Source organism: Aedes aegypti, chromosome 2 (assembly GCF_002204515.2).
Source record: "Aedes aegypti strain LVP_AGWG chromosome 2, AaegL5.0 Primary Assembly, whole genome shotgun sequence".
NCBI lineage: Eukaryota > Metazoa > Arthropoda > Insecta > Diptera > Culicidae > Aedes > Aedes aegypti.
Window position 1 is genome coordinate 285,110,218 of NC_035108.1, and position 25,486 is coordinate 285,135,703.

The window sequence follows — 25,486 nt, forward strand, 5'->3', positions numbered from 1 at the left end:
TTACTCGATTGAAAAAAACACTTGGTTCAGTCTGTCTGAACACCGACCATATCTATGTTTGTTATTTGATATTTAAATACTTGAATTGGGCTGTATCAATATTTACAGGTAATTATAATAAATAAGTATGTATAGAACAATAACAATTTTAATTTATACCCATAATTGAACGACAATATTAATTAGAATGAGCCTCCCCCACATCATCCCTCTCAGGAGAATTTTGATTCCCAATATTTTTTTTTTTTGCGGTGGTTCAGAATTGAAAATATCAAAAGTCTATTGTAATCACATCCTTTTTGTTCAATTGCATGAGTGTTATTCGATATTTAAAATAAGATTCGTTAAGCCGAACATGTTGATCCTTCCACAAGAACCAACAACAAGCATTGCTTATGTTAAGAGATTTTATCGTAATGCACAACCAGCCTAAACGTTCTTCCCCTTTTGTATATGTACTAATTATAATTTCAAATTATTTTAATTAAATTAGTTGTGTTGTCTACTATTGTACACGGCAATATGTTTCAAAATAAGTAGCTCCGCTTTTAAAACAAACTTTAACATCGATCAACCAAACCATAGAATATCCAATAGCGAAAAAATAATAATAATAACCGATCATTGCAAATCGAGCCGAACTGGCGCTCTTTCCGTGCGCACGCGCTCTGTCCGTGCGCACGCGCTTTCTGCAGAGCTGTCAAACAGACTTTTGTGCCTTTCTTCTTTCGCTCTCCTTCAACTCAACAACTCAGCACGATCCACCTCCTGGTGGATTGGTGAGCTGTCTGGTTGTTGCAGATGAACAATCATCGTGTAGCGCGACATCATCATTGACACTAAGCTTGCAACTCACCAGAAAATCGTGGTACAATTAACAACGGCCCTAATGTGATGGATTTTTCTAAGGTGGCGCAGATCATTGATGCGTGCCACTAGTTCTCTCTTTCATTCTCCCGCTGTTCTTCTTCTTTCTTCCTTTCTGGCGTTACGTCCCCACTGGGACAGAGCCTGCTTCTCAGCTTAGTGTTCTTATGAGCACTTCCACAGTTATTAACTGAGAGCTTACTATGCCAATGACCATTTTTGCATGTGTATATCGTGTGGCAGGTACGAAGATACTCTATGCCCAGGGAAGTCGAGAAAATTTCCAACCCGAAAAGATCCTCGACCGGTGGGATTCGAACCCACGACCCTCAGCTTGGTCTTGCTGAATAGCTGCGCGTTTACTGCTACGGCTATCTAGTGACGTCACTATTTGCGCTGCATAAGAATAGCGGGAGAATGAAAGAGAGAACTAGTGGCACGCATCAATGATCTGCGCCACCTTAGTAAAATCCATCACATTGACTTCGAAGCCCTCTGGCTTAAGGTGAAACATGTCGGAATCCAAACATTGCTGTCACAATGTCTGACTTGCGCCCTTTCTCACGATTTCAAAGGTACTAATCTACAGTAATAATGAACGAACGAAGTCGAATTTCTTGTATTTCTAGTACATAAAGCTGAAATATAAATTGAGCTGTTGTTTGATGCTTCTTTCGCGAGATGTGTACTTCGAAAGTTTGGTTCATTATTGAAGTGTTTCACCTTAAAGTTCTCTATCCCGGATCAGTTTGTTGACCGATTTGGCGGCGGCTTGACCAATGTTTATTTTTACTTACTAAAAAGTGATATTATAAATTCTACGTCATAACAGTTCAATTTGTAAAATAATATATTATTTTCAGGTATATATTGCTATCAAATCGTAAATTTACGATAAACGACTAACAATGTCCAAGAAGCCCAAAAAGCGAAAAGTTCGACAATACACCAGGGAAAGTTTGTTCAAAGCCATCGATGCCGTTGACCAAGGGATGAGTTTATTCAAGGCGGCAGCTACCTTTGGCGTCCCTCGTACAACACTGTCCTCCTACTATGAAGATCGGAACCGGCAGGGTAAAACCGGTCCCACGCTTACATTCACTGACGCCGAGGAGCAATTGATGGTCGAGTGGACACGGGACGTTTACCAGAAAGGCTTGTTTTGTAGAGCTTCGGAACTGTTGGAAGCAGCCCGTTGCATCTTAGATGACTGTCCAAGGACCGGGAAGCAGAAGGCTCGAAACTTGTGTAAGTAGATTTAGATTTAGCTCAGGGAAGATTCACAAATGACGCCCTAGTTCATCTATTTCGGGATTTCTAAAACACCAAATAGGCACAGCTTTGCAAACGAATCGTTCTGCTGAAAGATTCGGCTGAAATAGTAGTTTACGGAACAAGTTGCAGAATGATGATTTTTACAGCACGAGTCGTAAATTTATCCTACGAGGCTTGCCGAGTAGGATAATTACGACGAGTGCTGCAAAAATCGAGTTCTGCAACGAGTTACGTACAACTTTTTTTGCAATTTCGTAGAAGACCACTTGAGGGTATCAGAAATTATATCAGAATGCATTCACCATTATTTTACAATTTCTGAAAAAAATGTTGGGTAATGATTCATTACGCAACTCAAAACAGTTGCGTAATGAGAATGCGTTGCGTAATGAATCATTACAGCACTGGTTTCAGTTAGGTAATGACTATTCCCGCACTCCATACTTCAGTGCAGGAAAGTAGGCCGTTTCATGACAGATTGGCGTGATGAAAAACAGCCTATTACGATGAGAAATTGCAAAAAAACCTTTGTACAAATGTTTCCAGTTTGAATATAGTCAGTAGGCTGAACAAAATCTTTGCAAAATCTTATTTTGCATTTTCAAGTGAACATTCGCTTACCAAATGGTGACTTTACTTCTTTTGATGAAGAAGTTTTAGAATGATTATTCAATACACACTTCCCCGGATGTGTGGACATAGCATCATCGAATGAACCAAATGTCTTTTCATGTAGTTATGAGTCTCTTGCTTCTGCTCACAGTATCATAACTACTGAATCGATTCAATGGGCACTTAATAGTTTTGCTCCTTTCAAATCTCCAGGAGCCTGTTCTGCTCCAAAAGGGATTTCAGGTTTTCAAACACGTTTTGAAAAAGCTACTTGTAGGCAGTTTTGCTGCCGAGTATATTCACAGATCTTGGCGTGATTTTACTGTAAAGTTTATCCAGAATGGAGGACGTGCATCGTATGAAAAAGCGAAGAGTTTTAGACCAATCAGTCTGACCTCTTTTCTTCCGAAATGTCTGGAACGCATTATCGATCATCACATCCGTGATGTTTATTTGGCAAACATGCCTCTTCATGTGGATCAACATGCTTACCAATCTGGAAAGTCCACTGTGACTGATTCGCTCAGCAGCAATCCTGCTTGGGTGCCTTCTGATACCTGATACGTCCTAGTACATCTACTTTCGGGATTTCTAAAACACCAAATAGGTACCTTTGCAAACAAAACTTGACAATGCTCTAGAAATTTTTACAAAATCCATTGTTGAAGCCAAGCCAATGTTAAGTAAAATTCGAATCCATGATTATAGACGATAATCTTAAACTCTTGATCCGCCTTAAAAAGGTAAGGAGAAGGTAATTACAATTAATTGCAACGCACTCGCGATCCTGCTATAGGGAAAGTGGTGGTAAAATGAACAGGGGTGGTAAAATGAACACCGTGCCTTTTACCGAGGAAAAACAAATTTCGATGAATTTTCATCACGCACGGACGATTTAGAGCATAAATCGGAGTGTTCAAGTTGATACGTAAGTCAATTAAAGTGAAAACATCAACGAAAACTAAGATTTTAGAAATCCACGTTTGAAAATTAGAACTGACGTAACTTTTAGCTCGGAAGACTTGAGGTTTTTCAGTGAGGTGAATATCGTTATCATATGATGTCAAATCTGATACTTTTAGATTTTTTTTTTCGAATGGGTTACAATCATTAATAGATATATTTTCGGTAAGGCATTAAACATTTTCAGAAATATTTATTTTGCTCACGATTTTTTCATGATGTTCATTTTACCACCAACAAACAGCTATTCATTTTACCCACATAATGCAGGTAAAATGAACATTAACATCGTGTTTTGCTAGCACCAAAAATATGTGATAATTTAGCTGTTTCAGTCTGAATTCATGTTGCTGCTATAGATAACATCCCTATTTTTGATGTTGTGGGATAGAACTATACAAATTCCCCGTTTTTCTATTAGAAACACGATGATTTCCTTAAGGTGTTCATTTTACCACCCCTTCCTCTACACTTCAACATTCCAACATACATTGTTAGAATAATTCAAAGTTGTCTTAAAATCGTACACTTCAGGGTAATTATCAGAACTCCAAGTCTGAAAGGCTTTCTTAACCCTCTCTTTCCCATGGTAGCACAGGTGATCCACCGATTTTCGACGAACGCGGGCTAAACCGAATTGGTACGAGTAGCTCAATAATAATTGGAATAAATTTATACGCTCATATGTCTTACCAAACGTCGAAATAAGTGACCTAAGGATCAAACTATTGAAAAACAACCAACTAACTATTGAAAAACAATCATTTTTTTATTGTGGTTTTAAATAATATAGCTTATTTGGAAAAACCTTTTGTTCAAGCACTTTTTTTAGAAACTCCATTTTGATAGTTAAATTGTCGAACAAAGCTGTGGGAAAGAAAGGGTTAAGAGCTGGTAGTCCGCAAGTTCGCTTGTTGGGACACATATTATATACAATATTTTCACATCTGACTTACCTGAGTTACCTCAGAGATGTCTGTCAACAATCTTTGTTTTCGGATTACCCCGGTCTCTCCGCCAAAGAACGAAGCCTGCTTGTCATCTGCAGTATATAGCAAAAAAGTTTGGATATCCCTGCAAGAATGGAAGATTTCGCTTCCAAAACTCAAGTTATAATATTCCCACATAAAGCAAAAGCTCTTTATTTGAAACCTTCAAGTTGACATGTTGCTACGTTAAGGGGGATTCCAATAAATTGATCAGATGAAGCTAAGTATTTAAGGCTCATGCTAGATCATAATTTAACTTTCAAAAATTACATCGAAGGCATTTAAGCCAAATGTTACGAATATATAAAAAGTTTGTATCCACTTATTAACAGAAAATCGAAACTTTGTCTTAAGAACAAGCTTTTGATCTTCGGACAAATCTTCAGGCCGGCCATGTTGTATGCTGTTTCATTATGGACTAGCTGTTGTAATACCAGGAAGAAAACTCTGCAGAGGATTCAAAATAAAATTTTGAAGATGATTCTAAAGCTCCCAAGTTTGCTTGTACAAAAGGAAAATTGGCACAGATTCAAACAGAGGACATTATTCTGAAAACAAGCAGTCAGTATTTTGAAATGAGATAAATTTAAATTCTACTGAACTTACTTAGAGTGTTAGAAGTACTGTCGACAAAAAGAAACTTTAAAGAAATCCTAAACAAAAATATCCGACGAGATATCAAGTTTGTCGCATTGAATATAACCACAAAATCTATGGAATGTACCGGCATCTTCATACCTACGGAAAACGGAATCAACGTTCGCTTCATTGCGGCCTATTTTGCGGGAGTAAAAAAATCGGTCGATTGGAACCAATACCGCATCGACTTGAGGAACATTATGAGGAGTAACGAGCCGTTGTTTGAGGTTGGTGATTTGAATGCAAGACACCGGGAATGGAATTGCATAAAGGCTAACAAAGCAGGAAACATTCTTCAAAGCGTGGTAGCGCAGTGAAACTTTCATATACATTATCCAGTCACATTTACTTTTCACCCTACCGGTCGAGGCAGACCATCAACTCTGGATCTTGTCGTGTCCAATGATATGGTTAACATGACCAAACCAATAGCTCACAACGAGTTGTCATCTGATCATCTGCCAGTCGCATTCGATATTCACCTCAACACCGAGCCAACCGAATCCTTGAACTCAATATGGTGCTACAAAGGTGCTGACTGGTTAAAGTTTCAACGCGTAGTCAATTCGAAGTTGGACCTGCTAGACCCGTCCTATGCGGCTCTAAATAGCGTAGCTGACATCGTCCGAGCGATAGATCAGCTTACACAAACACTGTTGGAAGCTGAGAACGTTGCAGTTCCCCTAGTCACCGACTGTTCCTGAGAGCACTCGATTGCTTATCGCACTACGAAACCGCCGGCGTCGTCAGTGGATGCGGATAAAAGATCCCATCTACAAGCAAATTGTGCATTCGTTCAACTCTAGTATCGCTGAGGAATGTAACCAGGCTCCAAATTCAGAGAAACTCTCCAAACGATGGAACATGGAAGCAATCAACTGTGGAAAATAACTAAAGCATTGCGGAACAACTGTAAGTACAGCCCGCCACTCCGTGATAATACAACTATTGTTGCATCTCCAGCATTGAAGGCTAAAGTGCTTGCCGATAGTTTCGCTAAATTCCATTCGAACTCTATGGAAAGTGATCCACTAACCACAGAAGACGTCAATCGAACTCTGGAATTCCTAAACCAAGCTGATCCTGCTCCCGACAATTCCTGGCTTGTTCGTCCAAAGGACGTACAAAGGCAAATTCGCAACCAAAAAAACAAAAAAGCCCCAGGTCAAGATCAAATAAAGAATGTTATGCTGAAAAATCTTCCTCGGAAATGCATTGTCCTACTGGCTAGACTGTTCTCGGCATGCCGGAAATTATGTCACTTCCCGTCTCGTTGGAAGCACGCCGTTATTATTGCCATCCCGAAGCCTAACAAAGATGCGACACTTCCCTCAAACTATCGTCCGATTAGTCTCCTTTCCTATCTCAGCAAACTTCTGGAACGATTTATTCTAATTCGCATCGAGGTACATTTAGAGTCTCTAGGATTATAGGTAACAAACGAGCAATTTGGATTAAAAAATGGGAACTCTACGTGTCATCAGTTGGTGCGACTAGTTAAGCAGGTTCGATCAGGTTTCACTCAAGGTAAATCATCTGTAATGATACTCCTTGACGTGGAAAAAGCATACGACTCTGTGTGGCAGGCAGCAATCCTCCACAAAATGAATCGAGGCAATTTCCCTATCGCTACTACCAAAATAGTACGCTCGTTTCTCACTAAGCTCACTAAGCGTTCGTACTAAGCTACTTCTCTACAAAATTGTGTTTCGACCAACTTTAACCTACGCTTTCCAAGCATGGCACACCTGTGCCCAATCTCATCGCACAAAGATTCAACGGAAACAGAGTTCTAAAAATGATGATGAACTTGGACTATTTGCACCCCACTGATGATCTGCATGAGCAAGCTGGTATTGAACTAATCGACGATTGGTTCCAACGGCTTCTCCCCAAATTCCTCATCGGTTGCAGAACCTCGGAAAACTCCTTACATGAAGTGCTAGTAGAGTAGAGCTGTGATATTGTATTTTACTATTAGATTCATCCCTTTTTTCCTCTATTTCCTATTGCAATTACGAAGTTTTTTTCTTTCTAAATTTTCTTTCCTAAAGATTGACTACCATTAAGGCGCAAGAAAAAATAGCATAAGCATAGCATAAGCATAGATGACCGTACAATTCGTAGTTGCTACTCCGTGATTGACTAGAACAATCGGAGTTGCACAGAGATTTATTGAATGGGGCTTGGGATTAGCTTACCATTCTCAATGTGCACAAATCGAGAGCTCAAATTTTATAAGTCAATAACGGCGCCGGCCACGTCCTTACGGTCATCGGGGAAAGGAAGGAATGTTAGTTCGACAACCGTTGTTACTAGAGACCGAGATCACCTCTGCATCTCCACAGTTGTCATGGAAAGGATATTGGGTTAGTGGGATAAGGTAGAGATCTGGGAGTCTCCAATGTTTGGTGATGCGATCCATGATGTAATCACGCCTAACCGGATTTGCGAAATAATTCAATAATCGCATTGTACGCCGAACAAGTGTTCGTCACTCGCCAAGCAGGAGCAAGCGACACGATCAATAGATCAAACACTACTAACGGACCGCGCACTTTTTCACTACTGTAGTACCGACGCGCGACATGTTCGATCCTGCCCCCATCGCTCGCCCCCGCAGAAGCAAGCGTCAAGGTCGAAGGATCAAACACTACTCAATTTACGTCCCATCGTTTTGACGATAAAATGTGTAATCATTTACCGCTCACACACTAAGTGTGCAGAGAGCAACAAATTCACGCGTTTTTCTAGTGAATAATCTGTCAAAACGTTCACATAGAAGCAATTCATCACGCACCGAAGATACGTAGAAAACTAAACAAAACGCGCCTACTAAAAACGAACTCATCTACTACACTCTCACGATATCGCTCTACATTCAAGCGAGTGAAATTTTACACCCACATTGTCAACCCCGGCCCCGCATCAAATATGCAAGCCTGCCACGACGCCCGAAAATTCCCCCGTCCCTCCACGCAATGGTACCTACATTGATGATGTGTCGATCCACCACTACACAGAACCGCGCAAAAAGACAAAGAAACCCCTGGGCGCCGCAAGATACCCACACATCCGACGCGTAACCGAAGTTAACCGTGTACATGTGTAATAAACACAGTTACATCACGGCCTTAAATCGAAATCCACAAAATAATCTAGGTACCTACAACCTCGCAAAATGAAGAAATCGGTACTTAGCTTCGGTTTCGGCGACACCGTCGCATTGTGTTGACATGTCTGTCTTGTCTTACGGGACACACTATCACTTGAAAAAACGCTTGGCAAAATTCAGCTTTGCCTCATGTGTCCGTAATGGATGCGTTCACTGTCAATTAGTATAGCTGCACTACCACAATGATGCATGTAACATTCTTCACCACCCGACGCACGCAATATGAAAAGAAAAAAAGATATCCACGGTGGAATGAAAAACAAATCACTTTTGGAATCACTTTTTTTGTGGTTTTATCACTTCGTGTGCTTAATTTTCAACATATTCCCGTAAAAAACACTCATGGAAAACACAAACACTGAAAATCGTGATTAAACTATGGCAAAAACACGTTAAATTTAATAAATAATCGGACACGATACAAGCCCACGACTGCTGCTCAACAGTGATGCCAAGCGACCAACCATTAAGGCGCAAGAAAAAATGGCACGAAAGTCAAAACTCAAAAAGCAGTTTTCTCTTTTCAAATAGACAAATCTAAGAAAATAAAAACACACAGCTCTTTGATTTGCCAAATAAAAAGGCTGTGTGTTTTAATTTTCATCAATTTGTTGTTTTAAAATGAGAAAACTGCTTTTTCAATTCTGACATTTGTGCCATTTTTTCTTGCGCCTTAAGGAATTTGAATGTCAGTATATTTTGCTTAGTTTCTATGTCATCGCTGTAAGGTCAACCCATCTCAGTCAAAAACTAAATGTAACACGAATTGTATACTGTCTAAGATCTCAAAAAACTATAAGTAAGTAAGTAAGTAAGGAGTCATATCATTAGGAATCCCCAAGGAAATTCTGAGACGTGCCTTCTGAGAAATGTCTGCTTGTATTTTGTAGGAATCTCTCAAACATCCTTACTGAATTATTCTTCGAATATTCTCTGGTTTCTGTACAGTCACGTTTTTTTTGGTTCCTGCTTGGAATCTCTTCAAGCTTGTGGTCTCTGTAGATCATATGTTTTAGCCACTCAGTCGCTTTGTAGCTTGTGCCCTTTTATACGTTCTTCTTCCTGGCATTACGTCGTCACTGGGACAGAGCCTGCTTCTCAGCTTAGTATTCAACGAGCACTTCCGTATTTATTAACTGAGAGTATTCTTTACCAAAGTTACCATTTTCGCATTCGTATATCGCGTGGCAGGTACGATGATACTCTATGCCAAGAAAAGTCATGGAAATTTCCATTACGAAAAGATCCTGGAACCGGGAATCGAACCCAGACACCTTCAGCATGGCTTTGCTTTGTAGCCGAACTCTAATCACTCGGCTAATGAAGGCCCCGCCTACCTTTCAAACGTATCCCAAGTAAATTATAATGACATATTTCAATTCCTGCATCATTTTTCAAATATTTTTAACTAATTTTCGTTTCTTCCCATTGCAGCTACTAGTTGGGTAAGAGCATTCTACAAGCGACACCCTCAAGTGCCCACATATCTGCGCGTGGACATGGAAGAATCGCCTGAGTTGCCACAACAGAAGTGCTTCGAGACTGTTTTCCAGCATCTGGATTGTCTCGATATCTTCAACGATCCCTCACGTGTTTTCAAGTACAACGAAATCAAATTCGGCCTTTGTTCAAATTTTTACAACTACATTGCTGGCGATAACGCGTCCAGCAAATCTGAATTAATTACTACTGGTGTTATAACATCAGCAAGTGGCAGACTAGCCTTCCCCAGTATAATATATCCACACGATGGAACTATTCCGTTGGAACTGGCAGCTACAGTGCCCTTATTTTATGGATATGGCAGTAGTCCAAAAGGCACTTCAACGACCACTACCTTCTACAATTACGTCACCAAAGTTTTCTACAAGTACTTGATGTTGAACAAAATGCCTATTCCTGTGGTTCTTTTTGTGGACGGAACTAGGCCAAATGTATCGTTCAGATTGTGGCAAGCATGTAGGTCTCTTGGAATCATTTTAGTGGCATTTAATCCAGATGAAAGTTTCAACTTTAACAATAAGTACTTCCCGTCAAAAACATTGCTCACAACCCACATCGTGGAGAAGCTTCGTGATGCACTGGCCCAGTGGAGGGAAAGCAACGGAAACCGGATATCGGAAATGCACTTTGCTGAACTGCTCCAACCAGTTGTTCACAACCTCATTCCAACTGATCTGATAAAGAGTGACTGGGCGAAGTTTACCTTCTATCAATGGATCCAAAAGCGGCGATCGCAGGTAGAAGACATCGAATTCGTCAGTGCAAATCCTGCGGCATCAAAAAAGAAATCTTCGACTGCAAACGACAAAGCATCGAGTGGAAAATCGCCGGTGGCCGTAGAGGAAAAACCGTCATAGTAAGTGATCTCACATGTTTGGACGCAGACGAGGCGGATGTTGTAAATAGAGGTATGTTTTCTTTAGAACACCATAGAAAATTATTGATCCGAACTGTTCCCTTTATATACGGCAGCCATGACCCGTAACGCGGGTAGATCACATTTTCGCGGTGCGTTACGGGGTGACATATTGTACTGTTGTGGTAGTACATAAGTACTCATAAGTATAAGTTACAGTCGGACGAATATAAGAGACTAACAGGCCACTATGACCTATTCGTTCTAGATAATGGAGAGGTTGAAAAATTACTCAATCAGCATATGAGGCTGGTTTCAATTCATGGGACAAGCTCATTTCGAATTCATGTGCTTATTTTTCGATATCTAGGTGATACACGATTCCGAATCACTGGAATATCCTGGGCTTGAGCTAAATAGAAATTACAGATCCTAATAAAAGAATTGTAAAATATTTTATAAATATCAGACTTCTCATTTGCTGATGTTGTGGTTGGTTGGAAAATATAATGTCAAGCTGCAGAGAGAATTGCTCTGAGAGGTAATAAGCCAAGTCTGACCCTGGAATGGGCAATGTAGGATAGGTACTTGTTTTTAATTATGAATCGTGGTTTACGGCTAACCAGCCGAGTGGAAGTTTAACGACTACCGAGAAGCTAAACATTACATATACTTTGTAATTGAATTAAATGGACAAATTGATGTGAAGTTTTGCGAAAAAGCTACACGTCTTCTCGGTGTGAATCGAACTCACGACTCCCTGATCTCTTGTTAGGGCGCGTTACCCCTATGCCACGAGAGGACTCATGGACGCAGAAGTTAACCTTAATTCGATTTCAGCTCAATAATCACGTGGTCCTTTTTCGTAAAGTGCACCTCTTTCGGAAGAATAAGATGCCCATCCAAACACAACGCTTTCTATTTATATCCAATGCCTAGCCCGAGAGCGCATTATTTTTTAGGTATTGAAATAACACACCACACTAGCCAGCAACTGTGCTGGCTGAGGTTTCTATTGTGTGGCTTCCAATGGGTCGCGACATTCTCAAACGACCGGTTACGGAACATGAGTCCGTTGCTCGATAAATACTTGCTTTTAATTATGAATCGTGGTTTACGGCCAACCAGCCGAGTGGAAGTTTAACAACTACCGAAAAGCTAAACATTACATATACTTTGCAATTGAATTAAATGAACAAATTATAAAACTTCACATCGATTTCACTGAATTTCATAACATCTTACAATAGTGATTCCGTCATCGATCGCGCAGTCAGTCAGTCCGAAGCAAAATTTTCTCCACTCGCGAAGTTACTCCCCCGAAAAGTTTTCGCAGACCGTTCGTTTTGTGTGCAATTTAGCTTGAAAATCAATCGAAAAATGGACGCATTCGGCGATGGAAAGTTTGACCAACCGGAAGTCGACCCGGCAGCCGAGTTTTTGGCCCGGGAACAGAACGCCCTGGCCGGTCTGGAGGACGAAATTGTTCCAGCGTCGACAGGAAACGGGTTCGATGATGGCGATGACGTGACTCAACCAAAATCCGATTTGGCTGCAGGTATGTGAGCGTTCCTCTTCGTTCAGTAGAGGAGATCTTTTGTTTTAGGCTTTAATCAGGTAGTTTTCAAGAGGATGCTAGCGATTGGGACGTTGTTAGCCTTATTGTTTTTTTTTTTGGGGGTAGTTTGGTAACTTGAGGTTAATTGAATTAACTGACCATTCTATCGAATTTCTTTATTTTTATGCCTTCCTGTGTAGCTTTGTACTATCAGTGACTTATCAGTTTGGGTGAAACGCCTACCCATTCCTGGAACCGCATTATTATTGAACTTGAATGAACCAACAATCCTTCACGGGGTTTTAGTTTATAGTTTAACTTTTCAGAAAATTCTTCGTTTAATAAATTTTATCGGTGATAAGTACTCTTCAATATTTAGAACTCTTATAATAAGACTTTACCAATGATTGTGAGAAAAAAATATTAAAATTCTTAGACTTTGACAAACAAAGTTTTATTTTCAGGATATTCTAAAAGAGATCAAAGATGCATTAAATCTTCTTCTTATTGGCATTCCATCCTCAGAGTAGTGTTTGATCCTTCGACCTTGACACTTGTTCCTCCGGGGGCGGGTGATGAGGGCAGGATCAAACTTGTCGCGCGTCGTTCGCTCATTGAAATGAGAAAGCGCCGCGGATCGTTAGTAGTGTTTGATCTGTTGATCGCGTCGCTTGCTACTGCGTGGGCGAGTGACGAACACTTGTTCGGCGTACAATTCGATTAGGGAACTATTTCGCGAATCCGGTTAGGCGTGATTATATCATGGATCGCATCACCACACATTGGTGACTCCCAGATCTCTACCTTATCCCACTAACCCAATATCCTTTCCATGACAACCGTGGAGATGCAGAGGTGATCTCGGTCTCTAGTAACAACGCTAGTCACACTAACATTCCTTCCCTTCCCCGATGATCGTAAGGACGTGGCCGGCGCCGTTATTGACTATGAAATTTGAGCTCTCGATTTGTGCACATTGAAGAATGGTAAGCTAATCCCCAGCCCCATTCAATAATTCCCTGTGCAACTTCGATTGTTCTGGTCAATCACGGAGTAGCAACTACGAATTGTACGGTCATCTATGCTTATGCTTATGCTTATTTCATAACATCTTACAATAGTAGTTGAACGATGCAGATAAGGTTATGAATAAGGTGTCCACTTTATAAAATAAGCAGCCTTTATGCAAAAGGTTGCATATGTACACGTCATAAATACGGACTCACTAATATTAGTATTGCAACACCTGGTTGGATATTGAATCACCCCCCAAAAAGTTTAGCATCACCTCAAAATAGGTAAATTTACATTGCTATACATCGAGATCGTTATGATTAGCAAAGAACCGATCTTCAGCAAAGTTGTTCAGCGGATCAAGGACATCCGGAAGGCAAACACTTTGGTTCGCAATTTTGCAGCTAGGTGGCGCTAGTGAGCATGTAAAATTGGACCAAGTTCTAGCTCGTGATCCACATGAGATAGAATGTTCGAGTCTTCGGCAAATTTGTTCGAATGGTCAAGGACATTCGGAAGACACAGTTTGGTTAGCAAAATTGCAGCTAGGTGGTGCTAGCATTTCAAGCAAGTTCCATCTTGTGATCCACATGAGATAGAAAGATCAAGTCTTTGGCAAAATACTTCAAAAGGTCAAGGACATCCGAAAAACAAACTTTTTATTTCAAAAAAAAAAAAAAAAAAATCGGTTAGTGCCAGCAAATAAAACTAAGGATTTCAAGCGAGTTATATCTTCTGATCAAGATAAGATAGAAAATTGTAGTCTTGATTTGATGATTTTTACCCGAATCACTAGGAAATTGAGTAAATCAGGACTGAATCATTGGAATATGAAGTTAATAAGACCTGAAACTCTTGAATATGATGTCATACCTGAATCACTTAAATATGAGGTGAATCTGACATGATTTGTCAAAAATTAAGTAGACATTCTTGAAAATTAAGTGGATCAGTCTTAAATTATTTGAATATGAAGTGAATCAGTCCTAAATCATTAGAGAATGTAGTGAATCAGTCCTAAACTGCTTAGAAGACATGAATCATTGGAAAGTGCAGGTTAACAAAAATAAATCACTTAAGGCGCAAGAAAAAATGGCACAAATGTCAGAATTGAAAAAGCAGTTTTCTCATTTTAAAACAACAAATTGATGAAAATAAAAACACACAGCCTTTTTATTTGGCAAATCAAAGAGCTGTGTGTTTTTATTTTCTTAGATTTGTCTATTTGAAAAGAGAAAACGGCTTTTTGAGTTTTGACTTTCGTGCCATTTTTTCTTGCGCCTTAAACTCGAATTGAATCAAATCTGAATTACTTGAATATGAAGTAATTCATACTTTTAAAGTGGATCAGACCTGATGCACTTAAATACGAATCACTTGGATATGGAGCAAATCTAACATGAATCACTTGAATATAAAAGGAATCAGACTTGAATCACTTGTATCGTAAGGACGCCATTCACCGCTCATTTAACAGCATTCCAACTTGTTAAATTCTGCCAAAAATCGGCTGTTCGATATTTTTCCCAACTTTTTGCACTAGATGCAAAATAAATAAAATGTTTTTGTAAGAAAAAGGTTGAAATGTGAAAAATGTATAGGGTAAATCGCAAAATGTTGAAATGTTAAGATAGATGTTTTTATGTTATTTGATTTTAATGGAAATTCTGATAGAAAGGTTGCTAAAAAAAAAGCATTCAACACCGTAGGCGATTGTTTAACATTATTCCTGTTACATTTTTGGTACGGTAATGTTCATTTTGAAATAAAGAAATATATATTTAAAAATATAGTTCTTTACCCAATTGTTGAACACATACATAACCCATCTTATCCTAATGTTGAACGATTGTCGCTAAATGTTGACCGCTTTACTCCTGCATTCATTCAACTTGCAATTTCGCGCTCCTCGTCGGTTGTGAGGACAGGGTAAGGTCCGCGAAGCACTTTCCCTGACCACTCTGAGCTGCGACGAAAGTGAATCGTCCCCTTCGGCACTCCATAGACTTTAGCGGCTTCTCCTAATGTACATTACCTTCGACATTACAGCATCAATCGCGATATTGAGGTTATACTCCGGAAAAATCGGCAGCCGATGCGTAATTTCAATCATGATGTAAATAAACAAACGGTGATGGCATTGATGCCATAGTGAAGATAGTGAAATTCGAAAATGATTCAGGATATAGCCAGAGATGCAATTAATTACTTCACTGAATCGCGCTTTTCATCATTGCAACAGACAGCATTATAGGATTTTTTAATAATAATTATTTAGAAGCAATAAACAATACTATTTTGTGTAATGCAATATTCCATTTCAATATAGGTGTTTGCTACGAAAATAAAAAATCTGGCAATACTATTGATGAAACTGAGACTGTCATGTTATGCTAGTGTTCAACAAATGGAAAATGTACCTACGTGAAACGGAAGTGCAATTGAAAATGTTTTTATGTAATTAATAGGTACGAGTAAATTGTACTGATGTTTAGAAAATAACTAAAGTAGACTATTACTGATATCCTGAATAGGTGCTTAACCCAATATACGTAGTATGTTTTACTACACAGCTTATTTCATAGCAGCCCCAGCTTAAGTTTTTTTTCTAAGAGAATTAAAATTTTCGTTTCACCTACCGATAAAAATTTTCAATAAATATTTCGTTTAAGAAATTAATGTGCTAATTAATCCTCTCTTTCCCATGGTAGCACAGGTGATCCACCGATTTTCAACGAACGCGGGCTAAACCGAATTGGTACAAGTACCTCAATAATAATTGGAATAAATTTATACGCTCATTTGTCTTATCAAACATCGAAATAAGTGACCTAAGGGTCAAACTATTGAAAAACAATCAATTTTTTTTATTGTGGTTTTGAATAATATAGCTTACTTGGAACAACTTTTGTTCAAGCACTTTTTTTAGAAACGCCATTTTGATAGTTAAATTGTCGAACAAAGCTGTGGGAAAAAAAGGGTTAAATTTATTGTGTCCAATAGTACAGCTAATTTACAAAATAATCTGTATAATTTATTAAAGCTGTTTGAAAATGGTTCAATTTCCTGTTTCAACATGGTTTCTAGAGATCGTTCAACATTTGGGTAGCGTTCAACAATTAGCGAATTACCCTAATGCTACCGAATGACATGTATGTCAATGATAAAGGTTTAGGGCGCCATTCACCGCTCATCCTAAGTATGAAGCCCTATATACAGCACTAGTTGGAATTAATTTACTTTCATTAGCTGGTTGTATTTTTTGTACTATAGTACGACAACATATCAAACTGTGGCAGCTAAGAAGCATTTTTCGATCTGCAATAATTTAATCATTCTTAAAACTCATGTTTACCGCCTTAAACAGCCTAAAATTATTTTATACAGTTAACTCTCCCTTACTCGATATTCCGTATCTCGATATCGAGTTAGAGAACCATTGTAGAAATTGGTTTTCATGGTTAACTCGATGGTCCCTTAGATCGTAGATGCACTGGTTTTATGTTCTGTAAGTCGATACCTCCATAACTCAATGGTCCCTTCAATATCGAGTTAGGGAGAGTTGACTGTATAAAAAATTTAAAATATAAAATCATATGAATTTCATTCTGATACAATCCATTTTGGTATACTACTATATGCTGATAACATTTATTTCAAAAATTTGTTCAGATTTTTCAAAACAATTCAATGAGCGGTGAATGGCGTCCTTACGGTATATGAAGTGAAGCTGACCTGAATCACTAAAATATGTAGTATGACAGACCTGAAATATTTGAATATAGTGAATCTGTCTCGATTTTGAAGAGATTTCAATCTAAATCATTTGAAAATTTAATCAAAAGCATCAGACCTGAGTCATTTGAACAAATAAAACATAGCTTAATTACTTGAAAATTAAGTATTTCAAACCTAAATCGCATGAAAATTAAGTAAATCAAATCCGAATGACTAAAAATGAATTATATCAAATTTTAAGCATTTGAATATGAAGTAAATCAGACATGAATCACTTATAAATAAATAAATCAGACCTAAATCACCCACAGAACACTTAAACTTTTCAAATATAAAATGAAACAGACTTCATTCACTTTAAAGTGAATCAGCCCAACATGAAGTGAATCATACCTGAGCAACTGGAAAATGCAGTGAAACAATACTGAATGACCTAAATTCTAGGTGAATAGAATCTGAACTACTTGAATATGAAGTATGTTATACTTGGAACAGTTATATTAAGTATTTTATACTTAATTCAGATCTGCATTGCTTGAATATCAAGTGAATTAGACCTGAAACACTTGAATATGCAGTGAATCCGACATAAATCACTTGGATATGGCTATCATAAATCAATGGAATATGAAGTGAATCAGTCCTGAATCACTTGAACATAAAGTGAATCAAGCATGAAATGAAGTGAAACAGACATGAATCATTTGCAATCATTTGAACATTGAGTGAGTCAAACCTGAAACAGTTGAATATGAAGTGAATCAAATATGAATCACTTGGATATGGAACGAATTTAAGCACTTGAAAATAAATCATTTGAATAGGCAAATATAATGCGCCACCATCATAGAGGTCGCTGGGAAAGGAGGAGAGAAATGTCACTAAAAATGTTTGTTTACTTCCAAAATTCAATTTTTCATCCCAAAAATTAGGTCACAATTAATTAATTATTGAACTATTTCCCATTGGCATAATCATTTTGACCCATTATTTTACCAATTTTCCAATTTTATCCCACTAATCGTACATGAGCACTGACCGGATCTGTACATTTTCAAAGGAAAGAAGTTTATCATGTTTTTCAATGCTCTCTGATTGTCTACAAAATATCTATTCCAAGAAAAAAAAAAATGTAAATTGTGTGCTCCTTCCTATGCTGCACACGGTGCGTTCTCAACCCAATCTCTTTTTTGACGGTTTTCCTACTAGTCACCAGATGTCGAAGTGATCGTTTAGCTTTGGAAATATTAGCCTATATTAAGTGAATCAATCCAGAATCACTTGAAAATGAAGTGAATCACTTAGATATGGAGCGAACCAAACCTGAAACACTTGAATATGAAGTGAATCAGTCTTGAGTCACTTGAACATGGAGTGAATCTGACATGATTTAAAACATGAAACATATGAATACAAAGAGGATCAGACATTGGGTATGGAGTGAATCAACATGAATCACTTGAATATAAAGTCAATCAATCCTGAATCACTTGGATATGAAAAGGTTCTGACTTGAATAATTTGAATATGCTGTGCATCAGGCATGAATCACTTCACTGAAGTGAAACATACATGAATCCTTAACAGATGCATCCGATCTGAAATACTAAAATATGCAACGGATCAGTCCTGAATCACTTGAATATGATATGATTTTGACCTTATACACTTCCACTTCCAAATGCCAAAGGCATTCTGAACAACAATCTGGACATTCTTTCTTATTAAATCATGAGATTTAATAATATATTTAATTTAATCCAAAAATTGATGTTATATATCTCGGCAAAGAGTTGAAAAACCAGAGTAAAACTTGGTTTTCGTGGCAACCTAGGACCTCAGTAGCACTGATTATGTGTTTTATAACGGGATCATCCCTTCAATTTCAAGTTCAAGATGCTCAATTTCACATTCTAACAAGCGCCACCAAGCGCCGGAGAAAACGAATCAAACTGTTTCAAAGTGACGTCCAGATTTGTTTTACTGTCTGAACAACTTTGTAGAAGCCTCGAACTTGCTATTGCATCAGGATCACAATACAGAGCTAGCTTAAAATTCTCAATACAACATGTTCACTACCGCCGCCTAGTGACAAAACTTAGAATCAAACTGTTTAAATTTCGTATGTCATTGACCTTATAATCAACTTTGTCGAAAACTCGAACCATCTATCTTATTTGGATGATGAGATAGATGCTCATATTTATCTGCTCACTAGCACCATTGGCGGCAAAATTGTGAATCAAACTACATTTCTCCCGGATGTCCTTGACATTGTGAATAACTTTGCCGAAGACTTGAACTTTCTATCTCATATGGATCACGAGATAAACCTTATGCTTATAATGCTCAATTGCACATGCATACTAGCACCATCTAGCGGCAAAATATAGTCTATCTTCCGGATGTCCTTGACTTTCTGAACAACATTGGAAAAGACTCGAATTTTTTATCTCACGTGGATCACAAGATAGAACCACAGTGAAACAGACGTAACACTTAGAACAAATCTCGATCAAAATCATAGTCGCGAAATCATGTACGCCCAATGCTAGAAACTATGTACAGTGAGAGGCAAAATAAAGTGCCCACCTTACCAGTTTTCGAATTTCTCTCATTGATTTGGTTCAAATTAAAGTTAACACACCTAAATCTTTTGTGATATTTTATTTTTGATGTTCTTTTAAAGTTGCACTTACGAAATTTTGATTAAAAAAAGAATTTTACTTAAAGAAAAAGAAAATCAATTTGTATTGAAAAAAAAGTAGTGACAAAAATAAGTGCCCACTTCCTTCTTGGCCCCAGAAAAGATGATTTAAGAAAAATAAAAAGCAATTTAATAGTTAATGTGTCCTCCTTTGGCCTTAAGGACTTGCTGGAGGCTCTTCGGCATGCTTTTCACCAGGTTTTGTAGGTGTTGTGGATCTAGTTCTTCCCAGGCGCGCTCCAAGGCTTCAAAATAATTATTTTTGTTGGTAACACCAGTTTTTTCAACCCTGGCATCGAGAATCGCCCACAAATTCTCGATGGGGTTGAGGTCTGGGCTTTGTGGAGGCCATTCCAGCGGTTTAATCCGACAAGACCGGAAAAAAGACTTGGTCTTCTTTCCAGTATGCTTCGGGTCGTTGTTCTAGAGAAATATGAATTTCTCTTCAAGGCCCGTCTGGATCAGCGAAACCTCCAGATTTTCCAGCAAGATGTTAATGTAGGAATCTGCCATCATTATTCCGTCGATTTTCACGAGGTTTTCTACTCCACTCCATGAAAAACACCCCCAGACCATCACATTTCCTCCTCCATGCTTCACCGTTCCTTGGATGTGGTGCTCTGCATCACACACGAGCCCGCCGCTCTCGGTTAGACAGCTCGAGCTTCAGGAGCGCCACATCCAAGGAACGGTGACGCATGGAAGTGTGATGTGATGAAATGTGATGGTCTGGGGGTGTTTTTCATGGAGTGGAGTAGGAAGCGTCGTGAAAATCGACGGAATAATGACGGCAGATTCCTACATTAACATCTTGCTGGAAAATCTGGAGGTTTCGCTGATCCAGACGGGCCTTGAAGAGAAATTCATATTTCTCTAGAACAACGACCCGAAGCATACTGGAAAGAAGACCAAGTCTTTCTTCCGGTCTTGTCGGATTAAACCGCTGGAATGGCCTCCACAAAGCCCAGACCTCAACCCCATCGAGAATTTGTGGGCGATTCTCGATGCTAGGGTTGAAAAAACTGGTGTTACCAACAAAAATAATTATTTTGAAGCCTTGGAGCGCGCCTGGGAAGAACTAGATCCACAACACCTACAAAACCTGGTGAAAAGCATGCCGAAGAGCCTCCAGCAAGTCCTTAAGGCCAAAGGAGGACACATTAACTATTAAATTGCTTTTTATTTTTCTTAAATCATCTTTTCTGGGGCCAAGAAGGAAGTGGGCACTTATTTTTGTCACTACTTTTTTTTCAATACAAATTGATTTTCTTTTTCTTTAAGTAAAATTCTTTTTTTAATCAAAATTTCGTAAGTGCAACTTTAAAAGAACATCAAAAATAAAATATCACAAAAGATTTAGGTGTGTTAACTTTAATTTGAACCAAATCAATGAGAGAAATTCGAAAACTGGTAAGGTGGGCACTTTATTTTGCCTCTCACTGTAGTTGGCCGATGGACCAACAGGTGGCGGTAATGTGTAAACGTCAAATACGAACAAAAACGACGCGAGCGCTGCGGGTGGTCGATTGACCATCTACCCAATATTTGAATCGATCGTTAAAAAGTTGGTCGATGGATAGCGATGAGAGTGTGACGTCTGTTTGTCTGTGATAGAACTTAATTAAAATGCTCAATTTTACATGATCACAAGTGCCACCTAGCGGCAAAATTGCCAATCAAATTGTTGGCTTTCCGAATGTTCTTGATCTACTGAACAACTTTGGTGAAGATCGCACCTTTGTAGATCATCAGCTTCTCGATATAGCATCATAAATGTTCATGTTTTGAGGTGATGCTAAACTTTTCAGGGTAATTCAATATTCAGCTGAGGGTTGCAATAATTTATCAAGAGAATTCCGTATTTACGACAGGTAGTGTATAACCACTGTTCAGGAATTTAAATCTAAGCTTGTACAAAGCACCACAGCAGAGCAGATGTTCTGAGGTTTTTATACTAGTATGTATTTTGTTTTTGGCGCATTCGCCACCAGCCCGTTCTTTAAATGTTTTGCCGACTATATTCATGTAATCCGCGAAGCGAACAAATTGTCTGGATCTGTTGAAAATCGTTCTTTGGGTTTTAAACCTGCAGACACTATATTTACAGACTGGCAACGTTAAAATCTCACTAAAATCGCTGGCAACTTAAGAAAATGTTCAAGCCGTCAAGTGGCCTACTTGTTCTAACAATGACAAAACAATATTTTTTCTCGATCAACCAAAGAGTTTAATTGAGGTAAAATTTCGTTGAATATTTTTGAACTATATTTCGATCGCAAAGTTGTTGGTTCGGTTCTAGGTTGCCACGAAATTTCAATTTTAAATTTTGTTTGCTTAACGCAAATTTACGAAATTCAATCTGATTCCTTGTGGCGAATTTCCATTAAGTGCGTCTGCTGGAATAGAGGTAGTTTCGCATTTCAGGTAGACATTTGTTTGTAGTACTATGATGTATGACTATCTTATAAACCAAAAAATCTAAACAATTACCGCACTCCGTTGATTTACATTTCCGAAATGCTCAGCTGTTGTGATTTCACTGGAATCCATACAATTCTTTCAGGGTGTTAACATGTCAATTCGGAATTTCGGGCGATGTGCGTGGATGTAGGACACGGTACGGTTTATTGCGCCCAAACTGGTAGTTCTTACCCCTTCCTATCCTATAAGCGTAACATTTGCAAGGTTTTCTTATGCCTCATAAACTGTAAAAAATCAAGTTTGATCAGTTGTACAACATACTGAAAATACACATTTTTTTGAAAATCCAATTATGTTGGTGTAGATAACAGTTTAAATGTGGGTCAATTTCAAGGTCGCTTGGTTTAATGTGGGAATTCGGAACTGCGACACATAGTCCGGGACCAGTTTTGTCAGTTTTCACTTAATTTTCTCGTTGATTAGGTAATAACTTTTTCTGCCAGTCATCATTCGTGCATCCGTATGACGTGTGAATGACACGATTATTCGATAAGCTCAGCCGTTTTCAACATAGTTTTCAACGCGTTCATCAATTATTCTAAGCTAAGCGACACCCTTAATTTAACATGAAGGACTGTAAACACTGTTCGAAGTTTTAACATCAAAGAATTTAATTGAAGCAGATTGTTTCAAAACCAGTTTATTACTCATGATGCGCTATTAAGTAAGCTTGATTGACATCTAAGTAGCACCAAACGGTTCTTATCACTTCTAACTCTATGCATATTGCATACCCCAAAATGCCTTATCAGTCTTGGAATACGTTATTATTGGTCTGTTTGCTCTACTGATAACATAACTTTTGTGCCTTGGACCTGGATTCTAATATTACAAAAATATACCTATACCGTACGTCTATGACTTTACGATTTTGCTTTCGAGATATTTTTTTACATTCGGCCAGATTTCATCTGTGGTTTTACCACTAAAAGTCACTAATACTCCCTGCTGATGGAAGTATTCATTCAATGGCCTAGTACATGCGTCGTAGATCTCCAACCGTTTTCTCACCGCCACTGGATCATCATCTGGTCGTTGGCTAAGAGGTTCGCCGGTTACATCATCTTTACCCGGTACCTTTGGATCGTTGAATCCAATGTTGTACACCCTACCACTGGGTAGATGGACCCAACGGCTGCGTAATCGGTCCACGATGACATCGAAAGGTACATCCAAATTGATAACTGAATCTATCTTCTCCTGGCGCCATAAATCCTCGGCTTGTTCCGGTGTTCGCGGAAAGCCATCCAATAGCCACGAACTGGATTTTAGTTGCGCTAGTTCACCCAGGATACACTTTGTAATATGAATGTCTGGCACCAGTTTCCCTTCTTTGATGTATTTCTCGGCTATCTTGCCTAGCTCGGTACTCTTTTCAATATTATTCCGAAGCATGTCACCACTAGAGATATGCTTCATGTTGAATGTCTTCACAATACGTGCAGATACTGTACCTTTGCCAGAGCCTGGGGCTCCCATAATTACCGCTCTGAATAAGTTTCTGCTCATCTTTTCAAATTGTTAAGGGCCTGAATTATATAGAAAAAATGAATTATCTTGTAAAATATTTTAATTTAATTTTGCTAACACTTACTAGCCCCGAAATGCAGCTAAATACGTTCAACAGTTTAAAGCAACTAACAAAACAAGTGTCCAGTTATGAACTTTAGACTTTAATGCTATGTGTATGCTAATGCTTGTATGAATGTGAAACACACATTGGAAATGATACTTTCTCTCGCACTGGCACTAGTGACGCACTCGTATACTGTGGAGGTAGAGCTCGTACCTACATGTGATCACACTCTTCCCACTCTTCAGAAGCAGTACAGTGCTGTTCGAAATAATTGTAGTGTATGCTAATTTTTATACAAAACGATTGACTTGGGTAGAGCATGTGTTTTGTTCTCTTATACAGCAATATCAGTCATAATATATCAGCTTCATATTTTCTCTAATAGGCCAGGAGAAGTGGATGAACTTGTCATTCATTTTTCTGTCAAATCTCATACAAAATCTACTTTTTCTTTGACAGAAATTCACTCTAGGTGAACCACTTCCCCTGGCCTATGAGCTACAAATAGAGTAGAGAACTGCTTGGGCACTTTATTTTGATATGGGATGCTTTTTGGACGAATTGTTTGATACTTTACAATAAGAAGAGTACTTTGATACGACGCATACTGTGGCCAAATATGAGCTCAGCAGCTTAAAATAAACTCTGTCGAGCGAATCAAAAGTGCAAATAAAAGAATCCTGCTTCCTATACTCAATTTCCTAATGGCAACATTTTCAATTTTTCTCAGCCCCTGCCGAGAAGTAAGATGTTAGGTGAAATTATTTGGAAATAATAGCAAAACGATTTTAAATTGTGTGTTCTAGAAAATATTTGAACATTTCTGTTTCGAATGTACGTCAAACAGAAATTCATTTGTTTCAAACTGCTATTATTCTTAACCAATTCCATTAGTATTTCACTTTTTGGCAGGTGCTTGGGAAACATCGAAACTCCGTTAGTACATCCGTAAACACATTTATATTTCTGTGCATTAAATTTTAGCACAACAATGTTTATAATGGAACCAAGCTACAGCTTATCAAAGTTACGATTTTGTATATCACTGAGGAAAGCAAACGTAAGACTGTCATAAGATTTGCTTATGGAATTACGACACAAGAAAAATCTTTGAAATTCATAAGACCATCGTATGGTTTTCGGCAGATGTTGTTTCCATAATACACCTCGAAGGAATTTCGTAAGATGATCTTATGAACCAGCATTGACTTGATAACAAAATCCATAGATAGTCTTATGAATTACGTTCTGATCCATTCTTGGTTCCATAAGACTGTCTTGTGTAATTTGAGCTTTAGATTATAAATTTCAATGAATGAATAATACTAATCCGCGTTGAAAAATAGGTTAACCAACTTGGGAAAATAAAATTTTCATCCATTTTGTCATGTCGCAATTCGCTTAAAGCCCTTTACTGTAAGCATTAGAATCGATTTGCGATACGACAAAATGGATGAAAATTCGATTTTCTCTAGTTGGCTAACCTATGTTGAACGCGAAGAAGTATATTATACAGCAGCGAAACATTATTGA

At 38.3% G+C, this 25,486-nt stretch overlaps 2 protein-coding genes across 8 annotated transcripts in view; one reads left to right on the top strand and one right to left on the bottom strand.

Moving 5' to 3' along the window:
- Positions 1-1,424: 1,424 nt before the first annotated feature.
- LOC5564837 (lanC-like protein 3 homolog) overlaps positions 1,425-25,486 on the top strand; it is a 33,670-nt gene continuing 9,608 nt past the window's right edge. For 3 of the 7 annotated variants that reach the window (XR_002500579.1, XR_002500580.1, XM_001649118.3), the window contains exons 1-3: positions 1,559-1,670; positions 1,731-2,115; positions 9,955-10,931. Coding sequence is in view for 1 of the 7 variants with exons in the window: in XM_021845249.1 (XP_021700941.1) it covers positions 1,776-2,115; positions 9,955-10,880 (1,266 nt within the window). In the remaining 6 variants the exon portion in view is untranslated. Of the gene's footprint in view, positions 1,443-1,557; positions 1,671-1,730; positions 2,116-9,954; positions 10,946-10,995; positions 11,339-25,486 lie in introns of those variants that run through there. The other 4 variants (XR_002500581.1, XR_002500582.1, XM_021845250.1 and 1 more) reach the window with 4 other exon arrangements.
- Positions 22,992-24,143, bottom strand: LOC5564849 (GTP:AMP phosphotransferase AK3, mitochondrial). The gene is made up of 2 exons (XM_001649117.2): positions 23,972-24,143; positions 22,992-23,906 (listed from the first exon to the last, which is right to left on the bottom strand). Exon 2 carries the CDS (start codon positions 23,884-23,886, stop codon positions 23,233-23,235), a length of 654 nt encoding a protein of 217 aa, XP_001649167.1. The 5' UTR covers positions 23,887-23,906; positions 23,972-24,143; the 3' UTR covers positions 22,992-23,232.